The sequence below is a fragment of the Chionomys nivalis genome, chromosome 20 (assembly GCF_950005125.1).
Source record: "Chionomys nivalis chromosome 20, mChiNiv1.1, whole genome shotgun sequence".
NCBI classification, from domain to species: Eukaryota; Metazoa; Chordata; class Mammalia; order Rodentia; family Cricetidae; genus Chionomys; species Chionomys nivalis.
The window spans coordinates 31,235,441-31,247,532 of record NC_080105.1 but is presented as its reverse complement, the minus strand read 5'-3'; the positions used below and the strand labels follow the sequence as shown (position 1 = coordinate 31,247,532).

Below are 12,092 nucleotides of genomic sequence, written 5' to 3'. Positions count from 1 at the left end.
CCTGCCCATGGGTGGAGCAGTGGGGTGACTTACTGCTAGCTCCTCATTGGCCCATCCTCCACCCTCTGTTCCCCTGAGAAGTCAAGTATGGATTGTGTCTGCTAGTTACCTTTAGCCCAGTGGGCAGCAGGGTAGGACTTGGCGTGTGACTAATGCCCTGAAAGACCTTGGCAGGCCTGGTAAGCAGCCGCCGAGCTGCCCTGGCCCCCACCCCACCCCCATCCTCACTGCCCTTTTCTGATTCCGCTGTGGTGTGTCACCTAGCAGTCAGCTGTCCATGGCACAGATGGTGAGTAGGCACGGCTGCTTTCCTTCCAGAATGAAAACCTGAAGACTCTTGCCTATCTGTTCTTTCTCTGCTAACCTTGAGATCTGTGTGTAGGTGCGTGTGCACGTGTGTGTGTGTGTGTGTGTGTGTGTGTGTACGTGTGTACGTGCCCCGAGCTGTGATAGCACAAGTCTGAACAAGCTGAGCAAACGTATTATTATGTTGGGTCTTGTCATATCCTTGGTTCAGAAAAACAGCTTTGATACTCTGTTGCTCTGAGGGGAAAATAGTCATAATAGTAGAGTTTTGATTTCAAAAAGTGATCTCTAGATTTCAAGAAAATGTTTTCAGTCTTGTGCCCTAGCTTTCAAAGGAATGCATGCTGTTTGACGTTAGTGGCAGAGTGAGCACTTGTTGCATTGCTGTAGAAGGTTAGTGCAGTCTCCCGGCTCATTTCCCGTTTCTTCCTTTGCCATGTACCAGCCTTGGGGGCAATCATTCATTCATAAGCTTTTAAATTCGAGCTGTTCTTGCTCCTCAGTGCACACTTAATTATTTTAGACTCGTCTCTATATAAATTGCTCATAATCTGCAATTCGGGGCTTTGGTATATATATTGATGTTCATCTAATTTTCTTCTGTGTATCTTGGCTTCTTCTTCTGGCTCTGTGAAATGTAGGTAAGCATTTTTATTACTGCAGTAACTGTGTAGTCTGAGCTCTGAGAGCTTTGGTAGAGGAAATGATAGCATCTGACATTTCTCGAGCAGTTTCTTGCGTGTGGCACCATCCTTGGCTGCCGGGAATCCTGTAGTGGGACTGAAAGCTCACGGGAAGGGGTGCTGTTTTCATCACAGAGACGCACACCAGGGTTCAAGGCAGAAGAAACTATTCACACAGCCAGGAGCGCGCCAAGGCAGGCCTTGGTTCCAGAGTGTAGTCTTCAGTACCTTTTTCCTTTCTCTCAAATACAATTCCATAACTCCTCTCCAGACTTCTGGTGTTTGCTTTAGTTTATGTGCACTGATTAATTTATTCATCTTAGGTATAATATCTTGGGGACTGTAAACGAAAGTGATCTAACTGGAACAGCCAATTATGGATCTCCTGACATTTATGACTACTGCAGGGAAGCTGAGAGACATGTTGAAATTTAGGCTGGTCTGTTTTACTAGTTGGGAAACTTGTTTTGGAATCTCTTGGCAGAAACAGCACTTCCTGACCCTTAGGTGGTTTGGGCTTCTTCACACCTCTTCTCTCATATTATCCCTGTTAGCCTTGACCATGAGGGTATGATTGATTAGGTGAAAGGGACAAAAGATGTCATTTCCTTCTTTTTTGAGTCACTAGAGCATTTTATGGCAAGAATTCTTTGAGTGTTTTTTTGTTGTTGTTGTTTTTCTTTGTTTGTTTGTTTTTTCAAGACAAGGTTTCTGTGTAGCTTTGGAGCCTGTCCTGAAACTAGCTCTTGTTTGTAGACCAGGCTGGCCTTGAACTCACAGCTATCTGCTTGTCTCTGCCTCCCAAGTGCTGAAATTAAAGGTGTGTGCCACCACCACCCAGCCCAGCCTTCTTTGAGCATTTTTAATGGAGTTATTGAAAACTTTTCTTACATACAATATAATGGAGAAATGGAACAAAAGTAAATGGCTAAAGTGTTACCAGGAGAATGAAATTTGACCATGGGACCATTAGACTGTGGATGTAATGCCTCGATTGAGCGGCGAGCCATGTCACTAATGATTAGCCTGTGGGAATTCTGGAGATGTGTTCTGCCCCCTGGAGTGAACCTGGCATCTTTCTCTCCTAACAGAATTCTGCCTAAGGAATCACCAGCACAGAACCATGGAAGTCCATGAATTGTTCCGGTATTTTCGGATGCCAGAGCTGATTGACATCCGGCAGTATGTGCGTACGCTTCCAACCAACACACTCATGGGCTTTGGAGCTTTTGCCGCGCTCACCACTTTCTGGTACGCCACGAGACCTAAGGCTCTGAAGCCACCCTGTGACCTCTCCATGCAATCTGTGGAAGTAGCGGTAAGTGAGGGGTGAACCCAGTCTGCCTTGTGGGCTTTCTCTTCATGTTCTCTGAAGAGTTTAACCTCATTTATGTGTCTTTGAGAAGTTTCTAAAGAGAAGTTGTTGGTAGCTAACCCATGCAGAAGCCAAGTAAATTACAGGGCAGGGCACGGGAACAGATAACGTACAGTAGGTTAGTTGTCTCTCCAGCATTACACACAAGATAGTTCCAGAAATCACACTGAGCTTCCCCGTGCAGGCTCCGTGTCGGAATAGAAAAGTCTACCAGGAGAAAAAGAGAACGTGGAACCTGGTTCAGTAGGGTAGAGTCACCAGATGGTCCCGAGAGTTTTATTTGGGGCACATCTGATGTGTAGAACTCATTCTCAACCCCGTTGAAAGGGACTCCGTGGTTTCATGCAGGGTAAGGCTAAATTGGCACTTAACAGCAGATGAGCAGCTGTTGAACACAGGCACGAGGAACCGGCCCTCAGGAGGCATCTGTGCTCACGCTGAGTACCGCATTGTGGTGAAGAAGCCATGCACATGACAGCCAGCATGTGTGATTAGGAATATGGGTGGGATGATGTAAGAAGCCTCTAGATCCTTCCATGCACTTCCTTCCTTGGCGCTCCTGTCTCCTCTTCCTTTCCTTGGTCTCTTCCCGAGGGTCACAGAAACACATGTGATTAATTGCAGTCCCCAGGGCGCTTCTCCTCTTTGCACCTCACTACAGCTGTTCGCTCCTCCGCCATGGTCAGGATTAGCTTTCAGCATTTGTTACTTTCAGCACAGAAAGAGCTTGGGAAACACAGACGTTCACTGCTTCTAGTTGGAGAGGTGAAAGGTTCCCCAGCTTCTCCCCACTTTGGTCGCTGTGGCAGACCAATGTGCCTCTCTGCAGAAAGCCCTGGCTAGATCAATAGCTTTGTGACACTAATGGGGTTTTATTTTAAACAAGTTCTGGGCTTCGCTGATACGAAATTCTTAAAATATACCAAATGTGTCGGTAATTTGTGACGGATACAGGCAAGGGCTGTCTTCCGACAAAGCCGGGCTCTCTGCTTCATTTTCACGGGGAAGTGATGGTGTTCCACCCAGCTTACCACACTCCATTGAGGACTCAACTTTCCCTAGAGTGGGTGTGGCTTTGTGACATTCCTTCTCTTCTGCCTGGCACCTGGTACCATTGTTGTCACTATCAAAAGGGCAGGTGACGAGTAGAGTTTAGACACCAATAATCCAGCAAGAACTCTTGGGAATTCCCAGTTCTCACTAGAGGAGACATTGTGGGGACACCTGCAATGTGTTTTTTAAAAGAGATTTATTTATATTTTTATTACATGTATGAGTGTGTGCCTGCATGTATATACACATACCATATAGCGTGCAGATGCTCTCAGAGGCCAAAAGATGATGTCATATCTGGGGCTGTACATGGTTGTGAGCTGCCATGTGGGTGTGGGAACTGAACCTGGGTCCTCTGGAAGAACAAAAAGTGCTCTTAGCCCCTGAGCTGTCTCTTTAGCCCTCACTGTGTGCTTTTTAAAGTTCCATCTTAGCATGTAGCGGCTATTCCTTAGTAAAATAATTATGCATATTCTGTGAAGAACAGCTTAAGATTACAGATAAACACAACACTGAAATTATAATTTTACTACTCAGTACATAGGAGTTCTGATTTTTCTCTTTGTTTATAAGAAATAGATTTAGATCTGAGTTTCAGAATTCAATGATTTTTGAAATAATGAATTTTCTTTGCTTTTTGAAAATTGAAATATAAAGTTTGAAGTTTAAACATAGTTGGAGTCTGCTAACTCAGTAGTTGTGCACACATTATAGGGAGCATTTTTCTACGGGCCTCTGTTGGCAAGACAGACAAATAGCACTGATTTCTTACGGTGTTACTGACAGCTGGCAACAGTTTGGGGGCTGTTGTGTTTTCCTGCTTTGAAAGCAAACAGGTACCACTCACTGGTCACCTGCCGTTTGCTCCTTACCCTGCTCCTCCTAACTCATCCTGTTTCCATCACTTCCCTTTCTCTAAAATGTACACAGATGTTACCATGAGAGATCCACACTTTGGTCTGGATGCTTCTCCTCCCCGCACACCCTAGTGGTTTCCAGGCTCTGGTTTGTAAAGTACCAAGCCAGGACTTGGGTGTAAGTTCCATCTTCAGGTTTCCTGTGGCCACTCAGGGTGGTAGGAAGGATGTGACTGTATCTCTGTGGACCCGTCAGGAAAGGCTTGGGCTCAGGATCTTGAAACTTTGAGGATGGTTTAATTAGGCTGTATTTTAAGAGTTGCAGCCCACCTGTGAGCCTTGGTTACCTAAAGACCAACCTCTCCCTTGGGGCTAGGAGGAACACCCACTTGCTGCATGCAGATCAACCCTTCTGCTGCTCCACCACTTTGAACAGATGTGAGAACAGGTTTTGTGAGGGTGGGTTATTTGTTTTGTTTTAAACTCCCTCCATACTTGATATACCAGATTGCTTATTTTTTTTCACCTGCCCTTGCTTGCCAAGCTTGATTTCCTCATGTTCCCTTAGTGAAGATGCTGCTCACAGCGGTGACAGTGACTGGAAGCCTTTATTGATTAGTTAGCGGCCAGGCCCAGGGGAAGCATCAAGACATGTGGAGGCTGAGAAGTGTATAGACTCAGGGTCAAAGGAAGGTGTTTTACTGTAGGTACGAAGGAGAGAACTTCCAGAGACATCTAGAAGAGTTCAGAGCAGAGAGGGAAAGTAGTGGATTGAATGTAGACGCAGGCTGGGACTGGCAATGAGAGAAGAGGGGGAGGGAGGAGTGAGAGATGGAAGCTAAGAGAGGGCAAAAGAGGGAACAAAGAGGGTAAAAGAGAGGAAAACAGACAGACAGACAGACAGACAGACAGACAGACAGAGAGCAGAGCTGGAATAGCAGAATGAATAGCTGTGGAGAGAGAAGCCCATGATCTACAGAAGTGTAGGGAAGGGGGAGGTGAGGAGAGCCAGGATGCCAAGATAGACTTTGAAATGTCTAACAGGTACTTGTGACACTGAGGGAGGCTGGAGACCAGTGTGGACTTGGGTACACCAATAGTCACCACAGATGGCCATTTGTCCTTTCTACCGGTGATATGAGAAATGGCTTCTTTGGTATAGGGGACAGGCTTCACCAGTTTCTGAGGAATGCTGGCTTTGTCTGACCACCAGTTTGGGGAAAAGTGTTTCCTTTGGGGCTGACAAGAAGGACCTGGAAGATAGAGACTTGACTGCCCTGAACATTCATCTGACTTTGCTAACCTCCACATTTTATGTCTAATAACCTAAGTAAAGTCCCTGCCTAGCCCTGCTTAAAAGATACGCCTGCCTGGCCTGTGATGTGTTCATTGCTGGTTTGTTAAGACCAGGGCTCTGGGGAGTAGAGTGAATCACTGTGATAAAGGAAGGTTGGGGGTGCCTGGAACCTTGGGACTCAGGAGGAGGCCTTTCTGAAACCGAGTATGTGGGCCTGTAATTTTAGCACTGAAACAGGAGAGTCGCAAGTTTGAGGGCAGATTGGGCTACATAGCAAGAGCCTGTCAAAACAAAACAAACCATCAAAGAAAGATAAGAAATGGTGGCTAAATTCTGTGGGTACAGAGTCAGAAACCATTAAGAATCCAGTGGTTGCATCTGTAGGAGAGCCTAGGAAGGCATAGAGCCAGCTTTTCTGTCCAACCTGAATCTACCCTCCTAGGCCGGACACAGATGTGACTGGAGAGGAATCTGATACTGCTGAGGGTGTGTGCCCACCTTTGAGGCTCAAAGGATTTGGGCTATAACCTGCTGTAGAGTGCAGATGAGATCCATGGGAATTCCTGAAGGAGGCAGCAGAGAGAAAAGAGAAGTGTGACATTAGCACCGAGAGGCTTATGTGTTGGATTAGTTTGGAAAGGCATACGGCTACCACTAGGTCATAAAGAACGTCAGTGGGAACTCATGTTTTCTTCAGCTATTGAAATGAATATATTGGAACAAATAAAAATTTATGCCTATAAGTCCTTAGCCTTTCTAAAACAATCTTTAGACTGTCAGAATTTAGGGTAGAATTTGCTTCTGGTGAGTGAACCACAGACTATAGCAGATTATCTAATCTTGTTAATAGATGTGGGTCCAAGTTTGGATTCATAGCTTCTAAATTGCAGAACCAATTCCTTGGGTATAACTCATCTGGTTTCCAAGTTGGATGACTTCGCTTCAGAGTAAATGATATGATATTTGGGGTGCTTGCTAGCTGGTGACCCTCATACGTGAAGGGTTGAAACTTACACATTTATATATTGGACTGTATGTGACTAGTGACTCTTCTTAGCGTGTTAATCATATGTTCCAGAAAGTCTAATGCAGAGGGTGTGTAAGTCCTCAGTCTTCCTCCACTCTCTGAATCCAGCTGCCAGACTTGCATCCATTCAGCAAGCACTTGAACTTCTGCTACAGGAGGTACACAGTACTGGGGCAAGACAGACAGACATCTGTCCTTGGGAAGCCTCTGGCCGGGAGATGAGCTGCTCAAGGCCTTTCCATCTGTGGCAGAGGTCAGGTGTCATTTGTTTTTGTTTGTTTGTTTCTTCGAGACAGGGTTTCTCTGTGTAACAGCCCTGGCTGCCCTGGAACTCATTCTGTAGACCAGGCTGGCCTCAAACTATGAGATCTACCTGCCTCTGCCTCCTGGGTGCTGGGATTGAAGGTGTGTGCTACCATCTCCTGCCCTGCAGTTCTTAAAGAGCTCATGTGCACATTACAAGAGTCAGACGTCCTGGTCCATGCATGTTTAGACATATCTGTGGAACATGTTACAGTAAGATTTTCCACGTAGCTGGTAGGAGCACTCTCCCAAGTTTCCAACTTTACCTGTGTGTATGTGCAAAGGCCCACTCCAATTTCTTCAACACAAGAGATACATTTTTATGAAGATGTACTCACACCAGACTTGTGGCAATAAAACAAAGTACAGGCCTGTAAAGGTAACAATGGTGAGATTCCAAAGAATGGCCATGCCCTTTTGGACTTGAAACCCTATGACCGGTGCTGAGTCAGGGAGCTCTGGTTGAAGTGGGCTGCATCAAATCCTGCTAGGAGGTGGACATCTAGCAGCAAACCTGAGTGGAAACTGCCGTGGAACGGGCTTGGACAGCGGTAACCATGGCTGTCTCTGACATAAGCCTGAGGGTCTGCGGGAACGCCCAAGCCACTTGTAAGATGAGGACTAAAGCTTTTTAACTGAAGGGGAAGTAGCAGCTGAGTACTGAGCGCTGTCAGGGACACGGCAGCATGTGGTTATTTCTGCAGCTACTTAGAAACATGGCATAAAAAGTGCTGCTCTGTAGTCATCTGTAGATGCAGAACAGAGAGCAGTTAGTAGACACGTGTAGGACGGGAAGTACCCATGATGCTCCGGGCATGAGGAGACTCTGTCTGTCTGTCATCTTCACGTGAATCCTGTTTTCAGGCAGCCACGTTCATCGACGTAATCATTTGTCACTGTGGGGTTCTGGTCACTGTTTCCCATGGTCTAGTCTCTCCTGGTCTTGATTGCAAAAAACTAATTGTGCAATGTGGTCAAATAAGGAGGCGCCAGTGTTTGCCCTCATAATTCTGCTCCCACCCACGCAGAGAGTTCCTGAACACATTTCCCTGAAAGCTGTTTCAGCATCTGAGCGTCTCTAGCTGGCAGTCCTCACAGGGCAATAGGGATAAGAGGGAAGGAAAGCATTTTTAGGGTGCTTCTCTTCTGAGAGTCTGCTACAAGTTTGCAGACATCAGTGTTCCATGCCTTTAGGTGACGTTAACACCTTTCTCGAAACTTAACAAGCTTTCTGATAAGTTATCAAACCTTTCTGGATATAGTTTCTTTACTATGCTCATCCTCTTGGAACCTGAATATAAGGTGTTCCTATGAGGAGTCTGCTGACTTTGGAGCAATGCAGCAGATGCCTGGACCTTTAAATTGGGTGGGAGGAGGGAGTGTCAGGCTGGTAATGAACATTTGCAGTGGGCTGGTGGCACTGTAGATCAAGGCAGGGATTACGGGGAGCTAGGGGCAGAACTTCTGGTCTTCACACCAACACCAGGCTGCAGAAGGATTAAGCAGGTATCTTGGGAAACTAAGGAAAGAAAGAAGTTGATTATTCGTCTGAAAAAGGTACATGCTGGGTCTGGAGAGGTGGCCTCATGGTTAAGAGTACTTGTTCTTACAGATGACTGGGGTTCGGTTCCTAGCACCCACATGGTGGCTCATAGTCATCTGTAGATGCACTCATCTACATAAAAATAAATAAACCCTAAATAACAACTTATAGAATATGCAGTGTGTCTGCATGTTGGTATGTTGCTGAGTTCTCCATACCCAAGGAAAGCAAAGGCCGATTGCATAGGAATATGATAAATCAGTTCTGGAAACACACATGATTTCAGATAAATGATGCTAACTGCTATAGACCACATTAGACAAGAGATGTATGTACACTGAAGTGACAGAAATGATTTCTATATTTACTTAAGTTTTAACATGCACCCCCAAATAAGGCCAACAAGTGCCAAATGGGAGGGACAGTTTGGTCACCACTCGGTGCTTCCTGCAAAATACTCCTACTGAGCACCCACATCCGAGAGGCGGAGTCACATAGGGTAGGACTTGGAGCTGCAGTCCCTTTGCCAGCAGAGGTGAAGCCTGGTGCCTTGTGTGGTCTACAGGGCTAGGTAAAAACTTCATAGACAGTCTCCTTTAGTCAGAGCGGTGTGTGCTGAGTTTTCTCCTAGTGATAATTTATTTTTGCTATGTCCCTCCTCCCCAATTTCTCCTAAACGAATCCTCTGGTTGGGATAGTAGACAGCACAGGAAATTAGCAAGTAGAGAACTAACTAGTTTCAGAAAGTGTCAAGGGCTTTCAGGGTTAGAGGGCAGTGTTTGTTTAGACCCTGTCTTCTCAAGCATGAAGGGAAGGCTACAATGGGCAAGTCTGGAGGAGCCTGCTTGCAGAACTCTTCACCAGACTAGCTGGATTTGGAGCTCTACCTCACTCCCTTCTAAACAGGGAATTGAGGAGGGGACCGAGTCAGCAAACCTGTCCCTACTGGGCAGTGGCTGACCTTGACAGGCCCCATACACTCTCCCTTAGCTCTGGGAAAGCGCCGACAGGACAGTGTCTTTGCCCCTGGGAGTAATGATCCATAGTTAAATAGTAAGCATGACCCTTGCCCTGTAGCCTCTGCCCTTCACCTACTGAGACAGTTAAGGGATGTTGTTTGAATACTTTGTCCATTGCTGTTCAGAGGTCACCAGAGTATGGGGTGCCACCCACAGGCTGGCCTTTCGGAGATAAGATCTACTGTCGCTGAAAAGCAGTTTCATCCTGTTTCTGAAAAGAAGTGTGTGTGAGCGGGGAAGCGGCATGTCAACCAAGTGGCAGATGTCAGGCGTAGTGCAGGGAGGAGTGGACTCTGTTTGCTGCCTTTCTCCTTAGGATGGGTTGAGCGTTAAAACTTGAGGTTGTCTCCTGAGAAGGTACTCCCCCACTTCCTTTTCTTCTCTTTTTCTTCCTTTCTGCTGGGTCCCCTATCTTCCTGGGTTGCTTTTTTATTTATGTTTCTGTAGATATGCATTTTATAGATGAAGATGAATGAGACTTCAATGTAAAGTTGGACCCCTCTAAGAAATCCTCAGGGACATAATTTGCTGTACTTTAAATATGAAGGTAGGCCAGAATAGCGCACCACCGCCTGTCAAATACTGGTGGTTCTCCAGATCCACCAAAGACATAGACACTCCCTGTTTTCCTGTCCCTACCTTTCCCCATTCCTCAAGGGTTAATTCGAGTTTTTACTTTCGAATTTAGCCTAATTCAACCTCGACTGTATTTACTAATTCAATGTATAGAAAAACTGATCCCAAAGGGACCCTATAGATGTTGGAGAATATAATAGTAGCAAAGGCCTTGGCTTTGGATTCATCTTCTTTGGTTTTTAAATTTGGAAAACCATATCCACATTGAAGCAGACCCATAATTCCCCTGCTTTCCAGTCTTGATTGATTAGGCTCTGCAATGTCAGGCTGTTTCTTGAGCACAGCCCACTCCTCACCCCTCCTCCTTTCTGCAGGTTATGTTAGAGGGCCACACTTAAGACATTTTCCATTTCAGTAGCAGCTGTTCCTAGAAATATATCTGTGGACTTGGATAACCTAGTAATTAAAGGCTCTGTTTTGTGGCACATCTGAGCACTCTGGCTCAGCTGTCAGCCTGCAGGGTGCAGGCCTCCTTGCTGTAGGTTTATAACTCAGGTGATGAATGTCCAGCCCTTCCATGTAGCATTTGTATTCAGGAAGGATAGGAACACTCCCACTCATCCCAGATAATGGTTCTTTTAGAGGAGTCTGTGATCGTTCATAGAGCAAATTTCAAAGCATGGCGCTTACTGTCTAGTGTTTCTCCCTATTTCACTGCCCTCTTCTCCAAATCATAGTTTGGAGGACAATGGGACCTTTTGCCCAGTTTTACCTGTCCCTTAGAGTTAGTATCTCTTCCTTCCTTGGCATCTCCTCACTGCTTCATTTTCAAGCCTTTGCTAATTAGTTCAATTAATAATTAGGCTGATAATAAACACCTTGTCCTTGGGTTATGTTGTCAAGAGACGGCTTTATTAGGAGTGCAATGAACTTCTTTAGGTTTGGTTTGATAGTTTTGCTTCCATCTTTCCCAAAGTCCTGAAGATGGCACCAAAAGCTTAACCCTAACTAAAAACTGATTTAGCTAAAGTCTTGTTCTACAGTGACCTTCTAGAGCAGTTTTTGGAGAGCTGGGAAGTAGACCGAGAGGGTTGTCCTGTCCTGAGGATTGTGGTCCTCACTACCTAGCTAAATCCCATCTGCTTTTCAAACTTCCCCAGGACTTGGAATTGTGATTCTCCATGCCTTAATTCTTCCCTTTTCTCTGTTAAATGACAGATTGCTCTTGGCATCACTGCCCTTGCCCAGGCCACTGCCCTAGACTGAGCCCACATAAATCCTTTTCTCTCTAGGCCACCCCACAGTCTTTCCTACACACTACCTGTGGTAGGTTCTTTCTATAGTGCTGCCCTGATCGGCTCCACTCCCCTGCTTGGGACTTGTCCCTGGGATCCTGCTTCTCTGTAGGGCAGGACTAGGATCTCTGACAGCCTTGTTGAAACCCTGATTGCTGGATCACACCCTCAGAGTTTCAGGTTCAGCCTGCATCACTCTATTTCCCAAAAAATGTCAATTGCTCCCCCAGTTTGTATTTTGTAGACGTGGTCTCTAAGAAGTAAGAAATATTGAGTATGAGTCTTTTTATTAAATACTATAAAACTTTTTTATCTTCCCCACCTTTTAAAAACATTAATGGAAATTTTTAATTCCCTCCACACCACCCCCAACTGATAAACCTTTGTTACAATAAGGCCTCCTGCTGCATTCCAGGAATTTTATGACCTTAAGACAGCCTGGGTAATCAGATGAGACTGTGAGGTCTTACTCCTGCCAATGGGGAAAGGACACAAGTCCCCCCCCACACCCCAACCCCAACCCCCAACTCCTCCACCCCCCACACCCTCACCAAGTGCATTTCCTGTCTGTCTGGGGGCATGCATGCATGAATGCACATGCACGTGTGTGTGATCACTCTTCTGAGTGTGACCTCTTGGTCAAGAGTAAAGTCTACCTTCAGATACTCCAGTTGGAATGATGGAATCTTTCTTTGAGACCCAGAGTTTATTTCTAGAAAAGACACCTGTTCAGCCTGTGCCCCTCAGGGTCCAGACTT

At 45.8% G+C, this 12,092-nt stretch overlaps 1 protein-coding gene across 2 annotated transcripts in view; it reads left to right on the top strand.

The window, feature by feature from the left end:
- The window catches only part of Acsl1 (acyl-CoA synthetase long chain family member 1), a 68,634-nt gene that overhangs the window by 19,845 nt on the left and 36,697 nt on the right, over positions 1-12,092 (top strand). For both annotated transcript variants that reach the window (XM_057752379.1, XM_057752380.1), the window contains exon 2: positions 2,081-2,307. In XM_057752379.1, coding sequence (XP_057608362.1) covers positions 2,113-2,307 — 195 coding nt within the window. In that variant the 5' untranslated portion in view covers positions 2,081-2,112. The remainder of the gene's footprint in view (positions 1-2,080; positions 2,308-12,092) is intronic.